We start from the raw sequence: 25369 nt of genomic DNA on the forward strand, positions 1-25369 counted from the left end.
CACTTTTTCATGTGCTTATTAATAGTTTTGATTTCTTTGGCTGCGAACTGCCTGTTCATGTCCCTTGCCCATTTGTCAATTGGAGAATGGCTTGATTTTTTGTACAATTGATTTAGCTCTTTATAAATTTGAGTAATTAAACCTTTGTCAGAGGTTTTTATGAAGATTATTCCCCAATTTGTTGCTACCCTTCTGATTTTGGTTACATTGGTTTTGTTTGTATAAAAACTTTTTAATTTGATGTAATCCAGATTATTTATTTTGCATTTTGTAACTCTTTCTAATTCTTGCTTGGTTTTGAAGTCTTTCCCTTCCCAAAGGTCTGACATGTGTACTATTCTGTGTTCGCCTAATTTTCTTATAGTTTCCTTCTTTATGTTCAAGTCATTCACCCATTTTGAATTTATCTTGGTGTAGGGTGTGAGGTGTTGATCTAAACCTAATCTTTCCCACACTGTCCTCCAATTTTCCCAGCAGTTTTTATGAAATAGTGGATTTTTGTCCCAAAAGCTGGGATCTTTGGGTTTGTCATATACTGTCTTGCAGAGGTTGCTTGCCCCCAGTCTATTCCACTGATCCTCCTTTCTGTCTCTTAGCCAGTACCAAATTGTTTTGATGACCGCTGCTTTATAATATAGTCTGAGATCTGGGACTGCCAGACCCCCTTCCTTTGTATTATTTTTCATTATTTCCCTGGATACCCTTGATCTTTTGTTCTTCCAAATGAACTTTGTTATGTTTTTTTCTAAATCAGTAAAAAAAATTTTGGAAGTTCCATGGGTATGGCACTAAATAGATAGATGAGTTTGGGTAGGATGGTCATTTTTATTATATTGGCTCGTCCTACCCATGAGCAGTTAATGTTCTTCCAATTGTTCAAGTCTAGTTTTAGTTGTGTGGAAAGTGTTTTGTAGTTGTGTTCATATAGTTCCTGTGTTTGTCTCGGGAGATAGATTCCTAGGTATTTTATTTTATCTCAGGTAATTTTGAATGGGATTTTTCTTTCTAGTTTTTGTTGCTGAGCTGTGTTGGAATTATATAGAAATGCTGATGACTTATGTGGGTTTATTTTGTATCCTGCAACTTTGCTAAAGTTGTTGATTATTTCGATTAGCTTTTTGGTTGAATCTCTAGGATTCTTTAAGTAGACCATCATGTCATCTGCAAAGAGTGATAATTTGGTCTCCGAGGCTTGCTTATTTTAATGCCTTCAATTTCTTTTTCTTCTCTAATTGCTACTGCTAGTGTTTCCAATACAATGTCAAATAATAGAGGTGATAATGGGCATCCTTGTTTCACTCCTGATCTTAATGGGAATGGATTTAGTTTGTCCCCATTGCAGATGATATTAGTTGATGGTTTTAGATATATACTGTTTATTCTTTTTAGGAATGACCCTTCTATTCCTATGCTTTCTAGTGTTTTTAGTAGGAATGGGTGTTGGATTTTATCAAAGGCTTTTTCTGCATCTATTGAAATAATCATGTGATTTTTGTTGGTTTGCTTGTTGATATGGTCAATTATATGGGTGGTTTTCCTAATATTGAACCAGCCCTGCATCCCTGGTATAAATTCTACTTGATCATGGTGGATGACCCTTCTGATCACTTGCTGGAGTCTTTTTGCTAGTATCCTATTTAAGATTTTTGCATCTATATTCATTAGGGAGATTGGTCTATAATTTTCTTTCTCTGTTTTTGGCCTGCCTGGCTTTGGAATTAGTATCATGTTTGTGTCATAAAAGGAGTTTGGTAGAACTCCCTCTTTGCTTATTATGTCAAATAGTTTGTATAGTATTGGGATTAACTGTTCTCTGAATGTTTGATAGAATTCACTGGTGAATCTGTCAGGCCCTGGGGATTTTTTCTTAGGAAGTTCTTTGATGGCCTGTTGGATTTCTTTTTCTGATATGGGATTATTTAAGAAAACTATTTCTTCTTCTGTTAGTCTAGGCAATTTATATTTTTGTAAATATTCATCCATATCACCTAGGTTGGTATATTGATTGCCATATAGTTGGGCAAAGTAGTTTTTAATGATTGCCTTAATTTCCTCTTCATTGGAGGTGAGATCCCCCTTTTCATCCTTGATGCTGTTAATTTGCCTTTCTTCTTTCCTTTTTTTAATTAGATTAACCAGTACTTTGTCTATTTTGTCTGTTTTTTCAAAGTACCAGCTTCTAGTCTTGTTTATTAGCTCAATAGTTCTGTCACTTTTGATTTTATTAATTTCTCCCTTAATTTTTAGGATCTCTAGTTTGGTTTTCTTCTGGGGGTTTTTAATTTGTTAGTTCTCAAGTTTTTTGATTTGCATTTCCAATTCCTTGATCTCTGTCCTCCCTAATTTGTTAATATATGCACTCAGGGATATGAATTTTCCTCTAAGTACTGCCTTGGCTGCATCCCATAAGGTTTGAAAGGATGTTTCATTGTTGTCATTTTCTTCAACGAAATTATTAATTGTTTCTATGATTTCTTCTCCAACTATCTGATTTTGGAGTATCATTATTTAATTTCCAATTAATTTTTGATTTGGCTCTCCATGTACCCTTGCCGATCAATATTTTTATTGCCTTGTGATCTGAAAAGGCTGCATTTATTATTTCTGCTTTTCTGCATTTGAGTGCCATGATTCTATGACCTAGTGTATGATCTATTTTTGTGAATGTGCCATGTAGTGCTGAAAAGAAGGTGTATTCCTTTTTGTCCCTATTTATTTTTCTCCATATGTCTATTAACTCTAATTTTTCTAAGATTTCATTTACCTCTTTTACCTCATTCTTGTTTATTTTTTGGTTTGATTTATCTAAATTTGATAGTGGTTGGTTCAAGTCTCCCACTAATATGGTTTTACTGTCTATTTCCTCCTTCAATTCTCCTAGTTTCTCTATTAAAAATTTGGATGCTATACCATTTGGTGCATACATGTTGATTAGTAATATTTCCTCATTGTCTATACTCCCTTTTAGCAGAATATATTTACCTTCCCTATCCCTTTTGATCAGGTCTATTTTTGCTTTGGCTTTGTCAGATATCATGATTGCAACTCCTGCCTTCTTTCTATCAGTTGAGGCCCAAAAGGTCTTACTCCAACCTTTAATTCTAACCTTGTGAGTGTCAACCCGTCTCATATGTGTTTCTTGAAGACAACATATGGTAGGGTTTTGGGTTCTAATCCACTCTGCTATTTGTCTACGTTTTATGAGTGAGTTCATCCCATTCATGTTCAAAGTTATGATTGTCATTTGTGGATTAGCTGGCATTTTGATATCTTCCCCTAGTTCTGACCTTTCTTCTTTAGCTATTTCCTTTTGAACCAGTGATTTACTTTAGGTCAGTCCCCCTAGTCCCCTCCCTTGAGATGCTTCCCTTTCTAGCCCCTCCCTTTTTATGATCCCTTCCCCTCCCCCCTCTCCTTCCCTCCCTTTTTATACTCCCTCCCCCCTCCCCCTCCTTAATTTTCCTTTCTTTCTTGCCCTAATGGATAAGATAGAATTCAGGATCCTACTGGATCTAGATGTTCTTCCCTCTCAGATTTGATTTCACTGAGAGTAAGGTTTAAGTAGTTCCACCTCACGCTCTCTTCCTCTCCTTCTCATATGAGAGTTCTTCCCCTCCCCTTCCCATGTGTATCTTTATATGGGAAAGATTATTCTATTAAGTCCCCCCCTATTTCTTGAAGTAAATCTTAGTATTATCGACGGTTCCCCCCTCCCTTTTCCTTTCTTTGCCCCCACTTTCCCCAAATCTTCTTAATGCCCCAATCTTTCCCTATGCATGTTTCTTCTAACTACTCTTATGATGCTACAATTTATGAGTTACACAAAACATTTCCTCCACATATTAATATATATAATTTGATGTAAATGTAGTCCTTATAGAAGAGAGTTTGACTTAAAGAAAAAGATAAGATTTATCTCCTTTTCCCTTTCTTTCATATTTACCTTTTCATGTTTCTCTTGCTTTCTGTGCTTGGATATCAAATTTTCCACTAAGTTCTGGTCTTTTCTTAGCAAATGCTTGGAAATCTTCTATTTTGTTGAATGCCCATACTTTCCCCTGGAAGTATATAGTCAGTTTTGCTGGGTAGTTGATTCTTGGTTGGAGACCCAGCTCTCTTGCCTTTCTAAATATCATGTTCCATGCTTTGCGGTCTCTTAGTGTGTTAGCCGCTAAGTCCTGTGTGATCCTTATGGGAGCCCCCTTATATCTGAAGCTCCTCTTCTTGGCTTTTTGTAGAATTTTCTCCTTTTCTTGGAAGCTCTTGAATTTGGCAATTACATTCCTAGGGTTTGTCTTTTGGGGATTTAGTATAGAGGGTGATCTATGAATCCTTTCTATTTCTATTTTGCCCCCTTGCTCCAGAACGTGGGGGCAATTTTCTTTTATAATCTCCTGTAGAATAATATCATTGTTTATCTCTGGTTTTTCTGGGAGACCGATAATTCGGAGGTTTTTTCTTCTCCCTCTGTTTTCCAGATCGGTGACCTTCTCAGTGAGATATTTTATGTTTTCTTCTAATTCATTAATTTTTTGGGTTTGCTTTATTGATTCTTGCTGTTTTATCATCTCACTTTCTTCGAGTTGCTTGATTCTGGTCGTTAGGGACTGGTTTTGCTTTTCAGCTTTGTCTGCTTGGATGTCTGTCTGGATGCTTCAAGCTCTTTTTCCAATTGAGCAGTCTTATCTGTCAGACTGCTGATCTCTTTCTCCCATTTTTCTTTCCAGGTTTCCATCTTTTGGATAAGTTCCAGTTTGAGATCTTCCAGAGCTTGTTGATAGTTTCCATTTTGGGAGGCATGTTCTGATTTTTTTGGGTTTCCTCCTCATTCTCCTCTTTTCCTTGGGTACTTCCACCATAAAAGTTTTCAATAGTCACTTTTTTCCCTTTCTTCCTGGAGGCTTGATTTTGGGCCATGTGAGCCATCCCTTTGGTGGTTTTATTCCCCTTTCCTTTTTGGTCTGGGGTCTTGGTTATATGGGCGGTTTTTCTGTGAATTTATGTTGCTTCAGACTAGTTCTTCTCAGCCTCCGAGGTTTCTTAGAGCACCGGGTCCCTGATCACAGCCACACTGCCCAGGTGTTCAGCTCCGCCCAGATAATCAGCGCGTGGTCCACCCCTGGTGTTTAGCTCCGCGGAGATGTTCAGCGCAGCCGCCCCAAGTACAGCTCCGCTAACTGTGCCCTTATTTTTTAAAAAAATTGTATTTATTATTTCCTTTCCATTTCCACTAGATGCTACTCTGATAAGGCTCTTATTTCTGCTTATTTGCATTATCAAGCCTTAACTACTCCACTTTCTGGAATCTTCTGTAAGGGGAAATTTTAGGGTTGTGGCTTAATCTAATTTTTATTCGTGGCCAGAGAATATCCCAAATAAAATAACCCAAGTCAGTTTGGAAATTTTATGGTGGCTTAATTAATATAGATGGAAGGAATTAAGGATAAGAGAGAGGGAAGGGATATAGCATTTCTCCTGCCTGGCCTGTGCCAAAGACCTCCACCATGAGGTCTTTTCAGAAGATTAGAGGCTTTCCTAAGAGAATAGTGTTTTGGAAGGTAAAGGAGAAAAGAATCAGCCTAAACTCCAAGAGAGCTCAGAGAAGATGCCTCACCTGAACTAGGTTACTAAGCGTATCAAGGACTATCATCGCCAAACCCAGACAATAGCTGCTGCCACACCAAGATGCTCAGCACGCTGCCGCCAGAGCAACCTCTCCATGAAAAGAGACCGAGAGAGGAAGTGACGCAAAATATATAGACTGTTTTTACATCACTTTCCTGCATCTCACATGTACCAATGGTAGCTTAAGCTTGACTTAGGACAGCCCAGGGGGTCTGACGGTTGTTTGCTAGCACATGTCTATCATAGGCCATCCTTCTCAATACTTAATCCTTAAGTAGGGGTATAGCCATTCCTGTTTTGTTAGACTAAGCAGGGTGGAGTAAATCTAAAGTTCACACTTCAAACCATTCCTCATACCAGACTAATCTTTAAACATAAATATAGCCATGTTCCTCCTCTACTCAAACCCTTGAATTTGCCCTCTATTTCTAAAAATTTAAATTCTTTAGCCTAGATTTAAGATTCTGCAACTTGGTGTCATCTTTCTAGTAATAACTCTCAGTGCTTTCCTCCAGGTGTGCTATTCTCCATAACTGTTTTCATGCTTATATCTATCTACTCCTGCAGCTTCTCTCACCTACTGAATATTATCTATCCTTTAAGGCCAGGCTCAATTTTCATGGTCTTCATAAAGCTGATCTTGATTCTCAATCAAAAAATTATTTTCTCCACCCTGCACTTGGTTTTCAGCTTGTTAAATGTGCATCAAACATGTATTGGTTTTCTCACACCCTTTACTAGACATCCAAATTCTAAGAAGGATCATTTTATTCATGTTTTCATCTTCATTTTTCTTCTAGCACAAAACAACATCCCACCACCATGAGCATTTTAAAATATGCTGAAGTCGACAATAAATGATGGCTAAAGTTGTTGAAGTTATTCTGTCCCCTTCCACTTAAAAGTAAAAAATACCCCAAATCTTTGCCCAACACATGTGTTGAAAAGAGAACCAAGAAGAGAGCTCCTAGTGCTTTTTCCTAAAATGACGTTTAGGCCATTGACTACTGAGAGAAATTCAGCATTAAAAATTGCTCAAGATCAACCCCAAAGGTTCACAGACGGTTGAAGTTATACTGTAGGGCAATGCTTATTACTATAGGATTTTCCAAAGAAGCCAAAGGCTTTCATCATCACCCAAATTTGCACTTTACAATATGACCCAATCATTTAAAATAAGGTCTCAAAACTGAGATTTTAAATCTAATGCCTCACCTAGAAGAAATGCCCCTTCCATTCAGCACCTGCCCACTCAGTTGATTTATTCTTTAAAATGAGGGCAGGTGGTAGCGATATTAGGCCATACATGGTTAAGGGTTCCACTAGGGGGTGTACAAGGGCAGGGAGAGAAACTTGGAAAAACTACTGAAAATCAGTCAATTGGGCAAGGTAGAAAAATCAGTTAAAATTATATCCAAGCGTAGAACTGTGAATTAGAATCATTCCCAATCTTGAGTTGGCTATAGATCTCCATAAAGCCGTAATGTAATTGACTCCCATTAACATTTACCAGGGAAAAGAAACCTCACAATAATACCTGCACAAAAAACTGAGTCAAAAATCAAGTCATTTGTTTTCTTTCTCTTTTTGTTAAAGTAGCCTACCCATAAAGAATTTTAATGGGCAGAAATGGGCTACTATAATAACTTGCAAATGTAAATAGCGAATTACGGTTTACAAATCACCTTACAAATATTTTATACTTACAACATACAACCCAATAAGATGAGTGTACTATCCCCATTTGATATATGAAAATTTGAGACAAATAATAGTTAAGTTACTTGCCTGGGGTCACACAGCTAGTACCTGTGTCTCCATTTTCTCATCATTAAAATGAGAAGGTCCTTTCGAACTTCAGATCTATGATCCTATGAAAATAAATCCTTAGATTCCCCATGAAGGGCTGTTTCTGCATGAGGCCACTTTTTCTCACTTTAATTCCTGGCATTGAACTTACCTTTGGAACTGAGATGCACTGGGGAACAATCAGAAAAGATACCCCAAGTCTTTCCTATCTAATAAGACCAATGATTTTGAAATCTCTCAGAATTGGGACAGACATTATCAGCCCAACACATACTAACATACTAACATGCTCTTTGTTGCTTAACCATTCCAGCTATTTACGAAGAACAGGGCTGATGTTTAGAAAATAGCAACTCTGAGGACAAGGGGGAAATAAAAATGTATCTACCCCCCACACCTCAATTTCTAATTTAAGGAAAAAAGGAAAGCAAGCAAACTGCTACTCTGGATATTGATAAGAGACAAAGCAGAAAAGGGAAAGGACAATGACAGCTTAGTTTAATAAAAAGGGAAGCTAGGAGAAGGGTACAGGTAGGCCACTCAAGACTAAATTAAGCATTTCATTGATCAGCACTACAATTAATAAAATTAAATATAACACATTAGGGGATAGCTAGCATGCTTCTCCCTGACCTCTTGTGCTTTTCCTAAGGTGCCATGGGATGATCTACGCTACCTTTTTGGAGAAATTATGTATGGAGGTCACATTACAGATGACTGGGACCGCCGGCTCTGTCGTACATACCTGGGAGAATACATTCGAACAGAGATGCTGGAGGGAGAGCTGCTTTTGGCCCCTGGATTTCTGATTCCTCCTAACTTAGATTATAAAGTGAGTAGCCAAGCTCCTTGTGGATGGTTAACAAATTAAACGAGCAATATAGTAGCAGAAAAAGTTAATACCATCTTGGTGGGCTCTCTGATAAAGGCCTTTCACCATAAATGGAATATCAATAATTGAGCAAAGCACCAAGGCAACTAAAATAATCTAAGATTTGAAATGCATCCTACAGCAAGAGGGAATGGAAATTTCCTACTTATAGCAAGGTATTAAGTAGAAGCAGCCATGAATGGTATACAGGGACTTGGTGGTGAGGTTGGACCTGGGCTTTAAGAAGATATCACATGCACACAAGCGTTTAGTAAACATGACAAGAGCACCTTGTCTAACATATCAGAACCAAGAATCTTCTTGTTTGAAGATGTACTCTTTTTTCTCTTTTTTTTTAGGGTTACCATGAATACATAGATGAAAACTTGCCCCCTGAAAGTCCATATTTGTACGGTCTGCACCCCAATGCTGAGATTGGTTTTCTGACAGTCACCTCTGAGAAGCTATTCCGAACTGTTCTGGAAATGCAGCCCAAAGAGTCTGACTCAGGGGCAGGTACAGGAGTGTCTCGCGAGGAAAAGGCAAGAAATTTTTAAACATTTCAGAAACACAAATTGAGGTTCAGGACTTAATGGGAAAGCTTTTGACTTCTCGATCCTCAAATCACAAAAAGCCCAATGTTTTTAGCTGTTTACTAAAAAACTCTCCCTTCTCAAGCCTCTCATTTTGCACACCTAGAAATTCTTGGTAACCAGAAATTGAGGATAGACAAATCTTTTTAATAAATTAAAACAAACAAACAAAACCTGTGCAAATGCTTCTTCATGAGTTTTGCTGAAAACCTCCTAAAGAGAACAAAAGTCAAAAGTCACTAAGAATATCATCCTGCCCCAAAGGGTCAACCATTTTATGACAGCACCCCGGGAGGTCCTTTCTTCATCTTACCTGTAGGTCAAGTTTATGGACATTTCAGTAAAAAGAAAAAAAAAACCGGCTTGATGAAATGTATGGGTTGGTTGTTGTTTTATTAACTTAAATGACTATGGTTTAATAACACAAACCAAAGAACTCGTGACAGACTACCAGTAACAGGGATGTGTTGGGGTTTTTCAGGTCAAAGCCGTGCTGGAAGAGATCCTTGAGAAGCTCCCAGAGACATTTAACATGGCAGAAATCATGGCAAAAGCAGCTGAGAAGACACCCTATGTGGTAGTCGCCTTTCAAGAATGTGAAAGAATGAACATCCTGACTAATGAAATGCGACGATCACTTAAGGAGCTGAACCTGGGATTAAAGGTGAAAAAATATTTAGTCCAAGGTCTTATGGAAAAGACCTCCCCACAGCAGGCCTGGCTCACTATACTGCCAAACAAACAAAATCCCTAAGTCTATAAAAGATAGAACTTTAGTTCCAGTTCTCTAATTACCATCTCATTCCCTCACACTCCTCATTCCTTAATGCATTGCTCCCTCCATGGAACTGTATCCTAAATACTATGAAATGGGATCAGGCAAATACTCAGGGAACTTAGAAGTCCACCATAATCTCTAGCCAGCAGACCACTGATCTTCTAAGGCAGTCTAGGGTTTCCCCTTTTAGCAGAAGTGCAATCACATGGGAAGAGCCTGGAGTGAGACCTGAATTCAAATTTGGCTGCACACCTTTATTTGCTGTATGGCCCCAGGCAAGTCACTTAAACCTGTTTGCCTTAGTTTTCTCAGTCATAAATTAATAAAATAACCCTTTTTGCAGGGTTGTTGGGAGGACACCAGAGATATGTGTATAAAGTTTAGCATAGCACCTGGCTCTATAAATGCTTATCCACTCCCTCCATTTCTGAACAGGAACTTGTTCATGTAGAATGTCACTAGGCTCACACTTAGTCCATCCAGCTGAGATCTCTGCAGCTCAGTGGCCACAGCCAAGGGTACCCTTACCTTCAGTCTAATGAAATGACAGGTCAGCTTTCTGCCACCTTTGTATCATGCACTGATGAGAACTATGGGGAGATGGCTGACACCAGCCCATCTCTACCTTGGTGCTTTTTATGTTCCTTAGGGAGAATTAACCATAACAACAGACATGGAAGAACTTTCCAATGCTCTGTTTTATGACAACGTGCCTGAAGCATGGGTAACTCGGGCCTATCCCTCCATGCTGGGCCTGGCAGCTTGGTACACTGACCTGATTCTTCGGATCCGGGTGAGTAGCTTCTTTCTCTCAGCCTTCCTGCTTGGCCTGAGATGAAGGGTCTCTAAAGGTTGGGATAAGTTTGCTCACTCCCAGGGCCTGCTAAGAGGAGAGGCTCCAAAGTCTCTAAAGGTACAGTTGTCATGGCAGGAAGATCCTGGCCCACAACCCTTGAGGCTTCCTGTAACAATGGAAGCATTTCCTCATTAGCAAAGAAAATAAACAAGTATGAAAGGAGAGCAGTTTCCACCAAAATTAATCTATTGTCAGATATTCCCAGTGTTAGCAAGGGATGCAGTGAATGAAGTGTGTGCTGGGCTGCTGCAACAAGCAGAATGACTTGAGCACCAGGACTGGAATGTCTAATGTGATTAGGCTCCAATTTTAAGTAAGTCCCTTCTTGACCCTTCTTTTCCCGTTCCCTCATTTAAAATGGAGCCAAACAGTAAACCTACGTCATACATAAGAAGGCAGCAGAGCTTCATTGATTGTTCTTTGTAAAGCTCTCTCAGCTCTCTGGCTGGAAAGCAAAGGAAGAGGAAGCATTATAGCATTCCCTCTGCTTAGTGAGGCCTGAGGCAAGGGTCTCTTAGTCACAAGTCTCCTTTCATGTTTCCTTCCAGGAACTTGAATCTTGGACAACAGATTTTGCCTTGCCCACATCAGTGTGGTTAGCTGGCTTCTTTAATCCCCAGTCTTTCCTCACTGCCATCATGCAGTCCATGGCCAGGAAGAATGAATGGCCTCTGGATAAGATGTGCCTTTCTGTGGAAGTGACCAAGAAAGCCAAGGAAGACATGACAGCTCCTCCAAGGGAGGGTGCCTATGTGAATGGCCTTTTTATGGAAGGTAAAAAGGGTTCTAGCAACCTAGCAAAACTTAGAATGTTAATGACTTCCACTCAATTCAAACACATGAGACATGTAACTCTCAGTAAGGAATTAGGTGAACTTGGAGCTTGGGAAGAGTAAGGGGTGAATGATGCTTTCAGCCTTCATGGTTTGGAAAGCTGGGCAGACAAGGGAAACTTTAATTCTGAGAATATGCACTAATAGGAGGGAAAAGAGAAGCCACTGTTTGGCCTGGGTTGTTTTTTTGTACAAAATCTCATTGGAAGCTCCCCAGGAAGCTACTTCCTCTACCTAAAGTATATCAGCAATTTCTCTGTCAGGTCCCTGAGAGTTCTAAGTAATTTGTCCAATGTGTCAGAGGCAAGATTTGAAGCCAAGTCTTTCTCATTTCAAGGCTAACTTTAGTAACTATGCCATGTTGCCTCTTCTAAAAATGCAAGAAGAGTTTAAAACCTTTCAAAAAATAAGAAAAAAAGTCTTTCTAGGCCCAGGGGGCTCAGAATTATACATTTCTGTGCCTTCCAGAACTTTAAGAGTTCTTTAGAGTTGCAAAGGTATGTGATAACTGTCTTCTTCTGAGTGAGTTCCAAGAAGTTATCCTATATACTTGTGGAAAACAGAAGAGCCTGTGTTCAAGCTTCTCTGAAAAAGGCATATAGGAGAAGGGAGGTCAGAAAGTGCCCTTGAGTTCATTGAGCTAAATGACACCCACCCCTCAACTCCCCCTCCCTGGCCCTTAGACTGATGAATGAATGAATGACTGATTTTATCCCTTAATTCTGGGAAAATATCAATTAATGCCAATGGGGGTGTGGGATGGGAGCAGTTTCACTATTTTCCACTGAAGAAAGACACAGTCACAACCACTTTGTTAATATTTATTTTGGAATTTCAGGCAGGAAATATAAACATCATTAAATAGGATAAGTAGAAATAATGGTTAAAAGTAAATCCTTTTAATAATTATATATATATATATGTGTATAATGTATGTATACACATAAGACAGACATTAAATAGGAAGGTCTCCAATAATACTTGGCTAGAGCTGTGACTTCCTGCCATAGCAAATAGAAAGCTAAGGGATCAGGCTCTGGAAATATCACAATTTTAAATAGATAGAAACTCAAGGAACTTCATTCATTTTAAGCTTTTGTGTTAAGCAATTCCTGAGTGCATAGTGGGATACGCGAGTCAGTTGTAATGCACGTAATTACCCCCATGAAACCCTATTTTTAGCGAATTCCATTTTTAGCTGTTTCTATGACAGTTCAGGCTCTGGCAAAAAGCCTCTACTCTGCAGGAGCCAAGACTTGTGTCCCATAAGCACTTCTCCAAGGGCAGGAAGGGGCAAAGACAGGGCCTCTCCCTTTCTCTTCTTCCCTGAGTTACTGCCAGCACACCAAATGGGAAATAACAGCCTCCATATGGGCCCAGTGCCTGAGCCATGTTGTTGATTGCAGGAGCTCGCTGGGACACCCAAAGTGGAGTCATTGCAGAAGCTCGGCTGAAGGAGTTAACACCACCCATGCCCGTCATCTTCATCAGGGCCATTCCTGTAGACCGTATGGAAACCAAAAACGTATATGAATGTCCTGTCTACAAAACTCGAATCCGTGGCCCCACTTACGTCTGGACCTTTAACCTGAAGACAAAAGAAAAAGCTGCTAAGTGGATTTTAGCAGCTGTTGCATTGCTCTTACAGTCTTAATTTTCTCCATGGGTTAGGACAATATTTGCTGCCCATGATGATTTGTGCCACATTAAGCCCAAGCAAAATTTGGAATTAAAAGAACTCCATTCCACAACTTGTATTTTTTTTAAACAGGGTTCCATGTGGGGTTTTGGGGTTTTACTTTTTATTTTTCCCTTAAATAATCAAGTTACTTAGCTGAATTGAGGAAGAAGAGGCATCAGATGAAAATATTAATAGCAATTGGCCATGATCATCTTATCTACTTGCATCTAAACTTGCTCAAGCCACTAGAAGAAATAGGCTACCTGAGGTAATTTCCAGTAGCAAAGGGAAAACATCCCAATAAACAACAGACTTCCCCAAAGTCTCTGGTTTTATTTGTAAATACAACACCTCTCTGACTGTTATTCCTGGGGATGAAACCCATTAGTACCAAATTTACTCAAGTCTCTCTCTGCACACACAGCTAAGCACAGGTCACACAAAGATCTAAGCAGGTCCTCTTAACACCAGCCAGTCCCTACATGCCAAGCCCTAGATCTGTTCCATTTGTGGATAGGTTGTTTGATAGAAATGGTGTTTTTGGCTCAAGCTTTGTGGTCCAGATGCCAAAAATTTTCTTGTACTTACCATTTTTTATGAAACTGCTAACACATTATTAACTGCCTTATTGAGTATATATGTGATGTTCCAAATAGCTACCAAATTGATAATTCTAGTGTGACACCATTCCCCTGTTTGAAAAAAAAAATTCAATGGCTTCCAACTGCTTCTAGAATAAAAACTCCTCTTTGGCATTTTAAAGTCTTTCATCATCTGGCTCCAACCAGAGCTCAAGGCCAAATCACATTCTACTCCTACACTCCTCTCCCACCAAACTGGCCTACCTGCTGTTCTCTTCCATATACAGCATTCTATTGCCCACCTTCACTGATAAAGATTCCCAGATGCTTGAAAAGCTTGGACTTTTCTCTACATCTTAGAATCCTTCTTCAAGAAGCCTGGCATCTACATTAAAGCTATCCTATTAAAAGGTAACAAAATATGTTTTGTTGGTGGGGGGTGAGAGTTTGGGCACCAATTCAGATTTGAGGCCTGGGTTCTAAATCCAACTTTGCCATTTAAAATGATGCAGTTGTATTAGATGATCCACAAGTGATTATTTTCCACTGACATTTTATTCAGTCATAGGATTAACTAAACATTAATATTACTAAAGCACTGTGGAAAAGGAATTTTATTAATTCAAGTTGAATGATGAGAGGAAGCACCATGTCTCACTAGTCAGCTAGGTAAAGCTGTAGTATTTTATTTGGAATCATAAGTAACTTTCCTACCAACCTTCACCTTTCTACCCAGGAGACAAGCCCTGGCCTGTTTTTTTCCAAACTGTGGGAGAAGAAAAGGGCCTATAAAGGGCTATATATAGTCAGAGGTAATGCTTCTAAGAATGGTAGAGGTCTGGCTGTCTGGCTTTGAAAGTAGAGAAGAAGAGAGATTTGATGGAAAATCTGTAAGAACAAGGTTGAGCTAGAGAAGATCTAAAGAAGAGCAATTTGGAGAAAATTTTCAGGTCATGAATAAAAAGTAACATGTATTACATCTTCTAGAGTAAGGCTGAGATAAGGGAAGGTCACTTAGCTGTGTAGAAAGCAAAATGAAGGCTGGTTGGAAGGATGATTTAGGACAACAGTTCTAAGATCATCATTTTTTCCTCTAACTACACTCAAATACTTAAAATTATCCTACATTATTAAGTGGTTGGTGAAACCCTGAACTTGAAATAATTTACTAAAATGTAAAGAGACCCTAGATTGCTCCTTCATGCCACACTAGACAACTGCACACACCTTGGTCGTCAAGTCTACACATCCTCCCCATACCAGAGATTCTATTTCCTATGTATTATTTTAAACTTCAAACAGGGTTCAAATACCTGCAAAATGGAGGTCTTAAAATTTATAAATCTACCTCACAGAATTGAGATAATGAATGCAAGGAACCCTGTAAACCTTTAGAGTAATAAGTATCAGATATTATTACCTCTATTATTACAGAAATGAACTACATTATGAAAGGCATGGTATCTTTAAAGTAGTGATAGTACTGTTGTATGCTCTGCCATGGCCAGACCACATCTAGAGTATCATATTCAGTTCTGGACATAATTTCAGAGTAAATGATTAAGTGGAAGGAAATCAAGATGGTGAAAAGGTCTCAAATTCATGTAACAATGGTTGAAGATATTAGATATGTTTACCTTGGAGAACATAAAATTTTAGGTAGTGATAATGTTTTATAAAAAGGGTAAGATTTGTTTGTTCTGTCTTGGGTCCCAGTAGGTAGAAAAAGAGGTAATTGATACAGATTGCAAAGGAAAAGACTGTGGGATTTAGTGTAATGGAATATTTCCTGACAATGAGACCCTTCTAAAAGCAGAATGGATTGCCTTAGAAAGTGGCAGGAAGTCTTCCAGAAAAGGTCCAAATTGGAATCATTGGTCTATGAAGTTCCTTTCAACTCCCAAATCCTCTAAGGTTCCCTCTATGTTGAAAATAGTTGGCACAACCCCTTCCAGTGTCTTTTTTAAATTTACCTAGGTAAGATAAGGTATAGGCAATTGTCCCACTCATCATGGTGTGGCCAGTTGACCAAATTATCTCTAAATGTTTCAGGGGAATGATTCAGCTTTAAGGCTGAATCAAGTGCCCAAGGGAAAATTAGAATGAGAGGAAACTTTGCAACTTAAAAATGCTTTGGTGATGGGGCAGCTGGATAGCTCAGTGGATTGAGAGCCAGACCCAGAGATGGGAGGTCCTGGGTTTATATCTGCCCTCATTCACTTCCCAGCTGTGTGATCCTGGGCAAGTCACTTAACTCCCATTGCCTAGCCCTTACCACTCTTCTGCCTTGGAACCAATACCCAGTATTAATTCCAAGACAGAAGGTAAGGGTTTTTTTTTTTTAAATGCTTTGATGACTGAATCTCCAGTTCTGATTTTTAAAGAGATGAGTTATTGTTCTAGGGCAGATATTTTCTTGATGAGAGGGCATCTCCATCCAGTACGAGTTTAAATTATCAAAGAACAATGAGAATAAAGTCAGAACATAAAGCCAGAACAGGCCATCATCAGCACTGCTGATTTCTTAAACTGCAGCTATGTCACAAGAGTGTTTATATTGGTCCCACATGACCTAAAGGAATGCTAGACCCGTTTATTTAAGGTCTCTATCCACAGCCCTTTACTGCCTCTGTACATTCTTTTGGTTTCTCCAATCTTGTGTTATAGAACAATTTAATAACTATTTTGAAGCCTACCCTTGTTAAATGGTGCGTGGATACTCTGGAGTAGCTGCTGCTTGTCATAGGTTCCATAATATACCAAGCCTATGGCCACCTTGCCTCAAAAGTTGTTGGGATATTTAGTGAGATGGAGAGTAAAAGAAGCTATCACCCTAGCCTGAAAGATGCTATCATTGGGAAATTCCAAGTAAAAAGCAAACTAGATACTGGAATGAACAGCAAGGGGGACAAAAGACAAGAGCTAATCCTTTAGCAACAGACTTAACAGAAACCATACTAAAAGGATTATAGACCAAGTCAAAAATCAGGTTAAGAAGAGATCTAATCCTACTCCATAAATCTATTAAGGACAAAGATCAGTTTCTCAAATCCCTCCCTTTCCTTCAAAAGAAGGTACTTGTGAACCAGAGAGACCCTATATACATGTCCTTGACAGATTCAAACAACTGAATGATCAGGGAAATTTCACAATAAGGTCTCTGAGTGACAAAATACTCTTACTGCAACCATAAGGGAATGCTCATTTCTCAATAAATATGATGTTCTTTGTAAGTGAGAAAAAATGTTTTAGTGAATTCAATGAAACTGGAAAATGCTTATGTCAGAGGGAAATCAGGGTCTTAACTCATAGAACCCAAAGAATCCGTGGTTCAAAACGGGCAAAACATCAACATCAACATCAAAACATCAACAGAGACTCCAGAACTCCTTTACAACATATTTGAACAAAATTTGGAGACAATTCATCTTGTTCTAACTCCTGGGTAAAGGTCTCCTGGGTAAAGGGTCTGAACAAAATTTGTCTGGAACAGAGGTACCTGGTTTTCCTGATGAAACTGCCAGATAGGTATTGAAGATTAAATTGAGTTTAATTTACTGCCTCTCAGCAGTAAACTTATTCGTCAAATTTAATCAAGGCCTCAGATATCTCAGAAACATGGAACTGCCTAGCCCCACTCCGGAGTCATTTGTCTCGTCAAGTTCTGTGTATAATGGTTGTGTATCAAGAAAGATATTAAGGGTCCCCTTGCTACTGAAGGTCACTGTTCCTCTAGGTAGTACTAATGTATACAAATCTTGAGCATCTCATCTCTTTAGCTCTAAGTCAGATGAACGTCAATAAGACGTCAGCAAGAAAACTAGCTCAGGATCTGATTCCTTAGATGCCTTTTGCTCACAAGCTATTAGTAATAGCTGGCAATGGCAAAAAGCCAAGGCTGTTCTCCCAATTTGCAGTGTCAGAAGATGAGTAGAAACTATCTTAATGGCTTTCAGTTCTGTATCTACAGCAGAGGAAATCTGCAACAAGAAGGCATTGTGCATTTATTAAGCACTTACTATATGCTGTATGGTGAGAACATTCTGAAATTTATCAGTTCCCATCAATGATAGGGAACAGATTAGATGGAAACTACTCAAATCCTTAAACATTATTTTGGATTCACCCAAGAGAAGTGATGAAAAAGATTTTATGTCTGAATGAATTGTACTGTGCTAACCTATGCACCAAGTTGAAATGATCAAAACAAAGCTGAGATTCAGTAGAGAAGGGCAGAATTCTTACCTAACAAGTGGTCACAAGGTTCTGTCATTAGAAGAAGTTCTTAATCAGTGGAGTCACCATCTTTACCCACAGCTTGACATACCGACTTGGCTGCTCAAAGGTGGCTGAAGACACCAAACCTGACCTTCGGTAAAGTTGCTCCTGTTCCTAGGGAATAGCATAAAAACACTTAGTCAAATTCCACCCAGAACCAACCAAGCAAGAGTGGCCTACTGGCCACAGCCAAAGAATTTTCTTGGAAAAAAAAAAAAACAAAAACAAATGTTTAGCATAGAACCTCAGATGGTACCATAAAATAATGGCTAAAAAATTCCAATTATGACTTAGAGCAGAGGACAGCAAACTACAACAAAAAGGCTACAGTGAGCAGCTATAAATAGTTTTTACATTTTCAAATACAATAAAAATGTAAAAATCATCCTTAGCTTAGAGATATAAAAAGCAGATGGGCCTCATGTTTAGCCAGGGGTAGTTTGCTGACATGGTAATGATTTCAAGGCGAGCTCTTTTCAAGGTGAGGATTCCATGTAAAGACTAAGGAAGTCCTCTTATCTAAAAGTTAGGAAGTATGTTAAGAATACATACAAAAATACTATCTTTCTAATTTGTTGTAAGCATATTCAGGGAAAGAAATCGCTCATCTATATTACCCTTCTCCAGCCCCCAGCCCTATAGCTTTGAGTACCCAGTCATCTAGGAAGGGTTTGGTGGCTTTTCTTTCTAGAACAGAAGCCTCCACTAGAAGACTCCAACTTAACATCAATATAGGATTGAGATCAACCCTAGCCAAAAGAAACAGAAACCCAATGACTCCAGTAAAATCTGGAGGGACTGTTAATCAAGCTGCAGCGATTTTTCTTCCCTTTCAGGATAAGGACCTGACAGAAGCATAAAGCCTAACCTAATTTCTTCCTTTTATTATTATTTATTATATATTATATAATATTATATATCCTTTCTGACTTTTTTCCTTGAGCACAAAAAAAGTTTATTGCCCTAGGGACTGTGTAATGGTTTCAGATGGCTGGGGGACCCTACCTCAACTCTGTGTCACAAAAGGATGTAATAATCTTGCCTTCTAATTGTGTTGCTCCCAGGGTCCAAATCCCTGGCTAGGGCTGATGACACAGAATCCAGCTCCAGTCTCAAGGGGCTGATTCGAAGAGCTCTCCACAGACCAGGCTCCAGCTTTATGCTTTCAAAATGAATAAGCAGCCAAGATTTCAATTAAATTACCAGAAACACTTGCGTTTCCTCACAGGCTCCTCGATACAGATTCAAGAGGAAGTCAGCTGATATAGATTACAATGCCACTGAGGGGAGCATTTCTTGGGTCACAAGTGGGAGATGTGTCTTCTGAACAATACCAGGAAGTTTACCACTTGTAATGTATGGAGGGACAGGTCTTTGCTTCTTATGTAAATAAACTTTCTTCCTCTCCTGCTCAGAGCTCAAAGTAACAGTCCCAGTCCTTCCTTGCATAGCAGAGAAAGAACTAATGAGGCAGCTTTTGAGGGCGATGGTTAGGGTTTTAGGAGCTGTATGTATATGTTGGGAAGTGAGGGAAGAGAGGTTAATATAGTTAATCTAATAGCACCTAATGCACGAGTTATCACCTTCTGCTAACCTCAAATGTCCCTATTCAGATTTGGGAAGAAGGAAAAATATTCCAACTCTGTTGGCTCTGGCCACAAGCATCCCAGATTTTCCTAAGAGCCAGGATGTGGTTCATTCAAGAAATTGAGAAACCTTAACATGATCGATATTTATTCAGTGTCACTCAGTTGATACCAAAAAACAACATCCAATAAGACATGGGAGTTCAGGGTCCAAGTCTAAAAGGATTTTTTCTTCTCTTTCTATTGTGGGCACCTAATGTTGGCCTTAAATCAACAAAATTGTATTAAGAACTGCCTTTACTGACCTGGAAGCAATAACCCACAAAAATCAGGTTCAAAGATTACTGAGCTTGAGGAAATTTTTATTTTCTATGCCACTGGCACAAATAGAGAGAAGGATATAATGTGGGCAATTTCAAATTCATATTCACACTAGTCAGCCTCAGAGGCCAACTGTACTCTCTACCTTGACTTAAATCTTGATTACTGTAATCTTTCTGCTTCAGTACACATCTCAGTCATTTTATATTATCTATACTGTAAAATGTGAACAGCTAGACAAACCAGCCAACTGGATTGTTCCATTTGCACATGACCCCAACCCCCCTCCTCTCCAGCTATCAGGATTATCAAAGTCCAGAGAGGCAGGGCCCAGAGAAACAAGGCAGTTCTCATTTTCCTGTTCAACACCAAAGGGGCAAACAATTTCACAACTGCAGTTCCCAAACATCTGGGAGCAAAAGTCCAAAAATGAAGTCAATAGCTGAAGTTTATGAACACTGACAAACAGAGCAGAAGTCATATGTATGTGATTGGCATGAGAGGAAAGGAAACAATAAGACAAGATCTCAAAAGGGTAACTGGAGTTACTAGGGTCATGGCATTGGTATTCCCCTCATGCTTAAGGACTGATCTGGGTTCAAAGTTAACCTAGCTTGTGTTTAGATCTATCACAGAGACTTCGTTAATGTGCTGATCTAGGCATTTTAAGCAAAGTGGTCTAAGTGGAAGTAATGTGATTATGAAGGCCTCTCACCAACCCCAAGACAACCAACTATCTTTTCCATCCAGGTTGAGTAAAAAAAAGGCAGAGAATATGGCTAATATGTGGTTCTATTCTTGCTACATCATGAGGCTATTATGAAGAAAGTGCTGTTGTCGGGGACAGGGGGAGATGGAGGGCAAGGAGTAATAAGGGTTGGATCTTTGAATTCTTATCCACAGTTAGGAGGAAGTTAAGAGCTTCCCCTTTTCCATACCTTCCAAAGAACTCTGTAAAATCAGACACAACTGGACACTCTAGAAAAGCCTTTTCTGCAAGAGAAGCAACAGGGACTATCTAAGAGCGAACTTAAGCGATAACACCTGGGAACTTGAAGGAGAGGTGTCCTATACAAACTTTCCATGTGACCCTAGAGAAGTTAGCTCTCTCTGGAGATGTTTCCTTCATGGTCAAAGGGAAGCCTTGATTCCTTCCCTTTTTGGGCTATGGAGAAAATGATACTAAGGATATGTGAGATCAAAACTTCTTCTGAAGAAAAATATCTCAGAAAGTCCAAAAGACCATACTCTAAATGAGGTCAGCCAATCTTACTGCTTCTATTTCTGTTCTTTCTAACGTCATGTTAAAGGGGAAATGAAACCAATCAGATGACATGCCTCAAGCCAGCACAAGTCCATTACTAAATGCCATTTGAATACAGTACTAGGCTAGCAGTAGATGAACATTATTTTCTTCCACACTGCTTCTATCTTCTATTATGTTTCTAGATCACAAAATTACAGTATCACCATTTGAAGTGACTAATGGCTTCACACCTGGACACTAAAACCAGGTTTAATTTCCAGAGATTAATTAGCACTAGTCTCCAGGAAAATTGCCATTTTAAAAAAAGTCATTTTTCCTCCTAGTTTGCCTTTTCAGAGATTTCTATAATTAGTATAGATTCCTTTAGTGCTGATATTTTAGGCAGTTTAAAGCTCTAGCTTTCCAAACTATCAGATTTTTCCTCTTTCTTCTTTTTTTGTATTTTTTTTAGCATGCTCTCGTCCCTAATGCTCCCAAGCAGCTTGCCCTTCTTCTGTAGGAAATTTTCCTGAAATCACTGAACCCCTCCTATGAGTTTCCACTGAAGAGGGCTGATATCTAAGCAATTTTTGGTTCTACTCTCTTAGAATGGTTCTAACCCCCCCAAAAAAAAAGTCTTAAGCTGCCAGGCAACTGGTCTCATCAGGGAGAATGGATTTGGCTGTGCTAGAATTGTGGCCACAGGAGAGTCAAGAAATGATTCTCAGAAAGGTTCCTCTGGGTTTGTCTACAGGGACCAACCATTCCCATTAAAAGAAGATTCACTCACTGGGGAAAAGCAGACTTCTTTCCCACTCTGATCTATGCTTCCCAGCAGGAAGCAGTCCCCAGGAGGAACCTGATGTTAGCCACCTTCTAGAGTTTTAGTTACCATAGTGGGTCACAGTAGCATACTAATCTGAAAGGTTCAAATGAACTCCTGGCTTTATATCAATGGTCCTAGGCATTCCCACTGGCCCCAACCCACCTGATGGAGCTGCTGCTGCAGGGCTCGGTTCTCTGTCACAATTGCAATCTGAGCCTCCAGGTCCCGATGAACTGACCTGTATCCAAAATTAGGAGAGCCAATCAACGTGAGACAAGGCAGACTGCTCCCTGCCAGGTACAGCCACAGGCCTGCAGGGAAAAGGAAATGTGCAGACAGAGGGAATGAGCAAGAATCTGCTGAAATCCTCTCCAAGCGTTGTTTCATCTTAAAATAAATGCAGTGGAGTTTACTAGAGATGAAATGGCCATGGCAGGAGGAGTGGGAAGGCTGAAGCAGTAACGCTATCTTCTTCCCCACCAGCTCTTCTACCCCAACAAACAGATCCTAACAGGGTTCTAGGTTATTCACAGGTATACGTGCCACATATTTGAGAGGCCAGGGACATTTAGAGAATCTCTTGTTTAATACAGACACATGCTTAGCAGGGACTCCAGGACTACCAAAGGTCAGTATCTTGGCCTTACTCACCACTACCTGGAACACTTATGTACCCAAATGGTAACTTGCTACACTTCAGCAGCTTTGGCCCTTTGGCTCAAGCACTAACAGCACAACCAATACTTGGCACTTTGGGTGTTTTTGTTGAAAAATTTTAAAGGGTATATTATCTCTGTCCACATTTTCTTATCTGTATACTACTGTCAACCACATATTCCAGGCACTATCTTTCCCTCCTCAGAAAATTCAGTGCCCTCAATCTCTGACTTGGCCACCACATCCTGACCTGATTATTGCTACTAAACCAAAACTTAAGAGCTCCAGGTTTAACTTTAGGCCAGTCAGTTTCTAGGAAGTACAAGTGAAAGGAGAAGTCTCCTTGTAAAAGCTAGCTGCTTCCTGGTAAGAGAGATACATATGGCTATGAAAATGGAGTGGGTTTCATCAATCCATCCTACCTTATAATTGGTCCTTTGGAAGAAAGCACAAGTAAGATTCCATTATAGGTGAAACAGATTGGGTCCAGCTAAGTAGTGGTTTACTTCACTACCTATCCCTACATAGAACCAAAGCTGAGCTGCTACTCTTTCTTTGTCAAAGACAGGGAAATAGACCAAACCAACACCCACTCCCACTCCTCTCTTCTTTCAGGACAAAATGTAACTACAAAGCTTCACAGATGGCTAAGAAGTCTAGAAAATACTCATTATAACACTGGCCTTGGCTAAGGTGGATTTTTGCCCGATTCCATGTATATGTACATATCCATGTATATTCCATGTAGGTATAAAGGGTTTCTTGCATTCTCAATGGATGAGGGAGGGCTCTAGAGAATTTGGAACTGAAATTTTAAAACTGAACAAAACAAATCACTGACCTTGGAGATGTCAAGAGGTCTTTGAGTAGGTAAGAGTTTGGGTTCAGGAAACTCAAAAGATTTTCTGCCCCTGTCTATAAGAGGAACTGCCTTTTTTAAAAATTAGGAAAGAAGCCAGCTCACCACAGTATAGACACAGAAACAGAAATGTGAAGTATGGGCATCCCCCAGTAGTAATGGGCATTTCCTTCTCTCCCCAACTCTGGGAAATTACTATTGCAGAGTTACACCATGAGGAAATTCCTATTCACTTTAGACTTTGGTCCCCCAGCTTTCCAAAAACTATGACCGACGATTTCTGCTCCGCTTAGTGTTCCTATCCTAAGCACCCCACCACCATCAATTGACTATGTCATTGACCCCTATCTGGACCATGATCTAACCAGTCACGTCCTCCCCAAAAAGCAATCCTCAGGTTTCCATTTTCTTCGACATAATAGAGACAGGACTGGACTTTTTCCCACTGCCACACCATCACTACCTCAGAAGCATATCCTAGCCACACAAGTGAATTTTGATGTAATCAAACTGGGCCCATTCCCTTTCTTCTTATTGGGTTCACTTCGAACTGACCCTGCTTTACTCAAAAATTCTCTATTTTTAGTCAATCTAAATAATAGTCAAATCTATTCTGTGCCTGTCCAAATCCTTTAACCAACCCAGAGAGGTACATGACCATCACATATGAATCAATAGTATGTAACACTGAGATTCTAAAATAGAAGTCCATTTCTAATTCGAATTCTAATTCAAAACAAGAATATTTCTGAGAATACCTTGGCTAAAAGAAAATGTCAGTTTGCTGCCTGTTCCTGTAATGCACTTTCCTCCTCCCCCTACTATGTGCCACATCAAAGCCAGTCAAATTGCCTGGGTCACTTCATCTACTGCATCTCCTTAAGTGAGAAGATCTAATTGGGTTGGCTACCCAGGGTCAACACCACAGTGAGTTGTTCTGACTTTGGTTTGACTCCTGTGTCCCAACCTGAACCTAGGGGGCTAAGAGGGGAGAGAATGGGAAATGGGGGTGTCACCTGTCATGTCTCTAGTCATTAGAATACAAATGATTCCTGTGTTGGGTCCTGGCAGTATAGGACAGAACAGTCAATTCTTCTGTGCTCTTTACAGGAAATCTATGGTCTCTGAGCACCACCTTCCTCCAGGATAATTTGCACAACTATTTCTTCTCTAAAGAGATAAAACTATAGCTAGGAAGACTGAGGTTATAGGAACCCAGATCTGCATAACCCTTTCTTAGGTCAAGTTAGAAGCTAGAAGTTAGTATTGGTTATCAGTCTTTCTGATTTGAAAATGATTCTGTTTTTTAAAAAATTCAGAGTCACATTGCTTGATCTGCTATCTTGAACTACTCAAAGGGACCCAAGCAGAGCCAATTTATAGTGCTGTAAATTTGTATTTGTTCTTCAAACAGTCCAAGACCTCAAAGCCTGGTAGAGACAAAGGGTGCCTACTGCTTGGGACATATTCTACATTTTAAAAACTGATCTAAATGCATGAATGTCTGGGATCAATGAAATCCTTGAATCAAGGACAAGCAGTTTTCTTGCCTGTAGGACCTTATCAGACTTACCTCTTTCCCCTTTCCCCCATTATTTTTTGGACAATTCATGTTCCCCTACATAGTCCATTTGTGGGCAATCAACTAAAAAGGTGGAAGAACATCATAGGTTCAAATTTTTTCAATATACAGATCACATTAATACTCACTCCCATTTATCCATTCTTTTCCAACAAAAACAAAAAAGAAAAAAGATGAAAAACAACTCAATGGCAATAGTGCTTATTTCAGTAAAAGATAAGTGAAAAGTAAATATGAATTTGGACCAAATACAACATTATATCAATTACCATAATACAATAAGAGACCTAACTATTTAGGAACCACTCTGAGAACTAATTCTAAATAAAGAATTCCTTAATAATACCTGAGAGCACTAGGAAGCCTGAATGGGGAACGCAGGAGCTA

The 25369-nt window shown here is 39.4% G+C and overlaps 2 protein-coding genes across 11 annotated transcripts in view; one reads left to right on the top strand and one right to left on the bottom strand.

Moving 5' to 3' along the window:
• DNAH17 (dynein axonemal heavy chain 17) overlaps window positions 1-13116 on the top strand; it is a 233706-nt gene extending 220590 nt beyond the window's left edge. For all 4 annotated transcript variants that reach the window (XM_003340283.4, XM_056817399.1, XM_056817398.1 and 1 more), the window contains 6 exons: window positions 8087-8266; window positions 8665-8847; window positions 9380-9562; window positions 10326-10469; window positions 11081-11306; window positions 12772-13116. In XM_003340283.4, the coding sequence (XP_003340331.2) occupies window positions 8087-8266; window positions 8665-8847; window positions 9380-9562; window positions 10326-10469; window positions 11081-11306; window positions 12772-13019 (1164 nt within the window). In that variant the 3' untranslated portion in view covers window positions 13020-13116. The remainder of the gene's footprint in view (window positions 1-8086; window positions 8267-8664; window positions 8848-9379; window positions 9563-10325; window positions 10470-11080; window positions 11307-12771) is intronic.
• Window positions 12171-25369, bottom strand: part of PGS1 (phosphatidylglycerophosphate synthase 1) — a 54575-nt gene continuing 41376 nt past the window's right edge. For 2 of the 7 annotated variants that reach the window (XM_056817401.1, XM_056817406.1), the window contains 3 exons: window positions 22047-22195; window positions 17873-18019; window positions 12171-12953 (listed from right to left, as the gene is read on the bottom strand). In XM_056817401.1, coding sequence (XP_056673379.1) covers window positions 17900-18019; window positions 22047-22195 — 269 coding nt within the window. In that variant the 3' untranslated portion in view covers window positions 12171-12953; window positions 17873-17899. Of the gene's footprint in view, window positions 12954-17872; window positions 18020-22046; window positions 22196-25369 lie in introns of those variants that run through there. The other 5 variants (XM_056817403.1, XM_056817405.1, XM_056817404.1 and 2 more) reach the window with 5 other exon arrangements.

Source organism: Monodelphis domestica, chromosome 2, assembly GCF_027887165.1.
Source record: "Monodelphis domestica isolate mMonDom1 chromosome 2, mMonDom1.pri, whole genome shotgun sequence".
NCBI lineage: Eukaryota > Metazoa > Chordata > Mammalia > Didelphimorphia > Didelphidae > Monodelphis > Monodelphis domestica.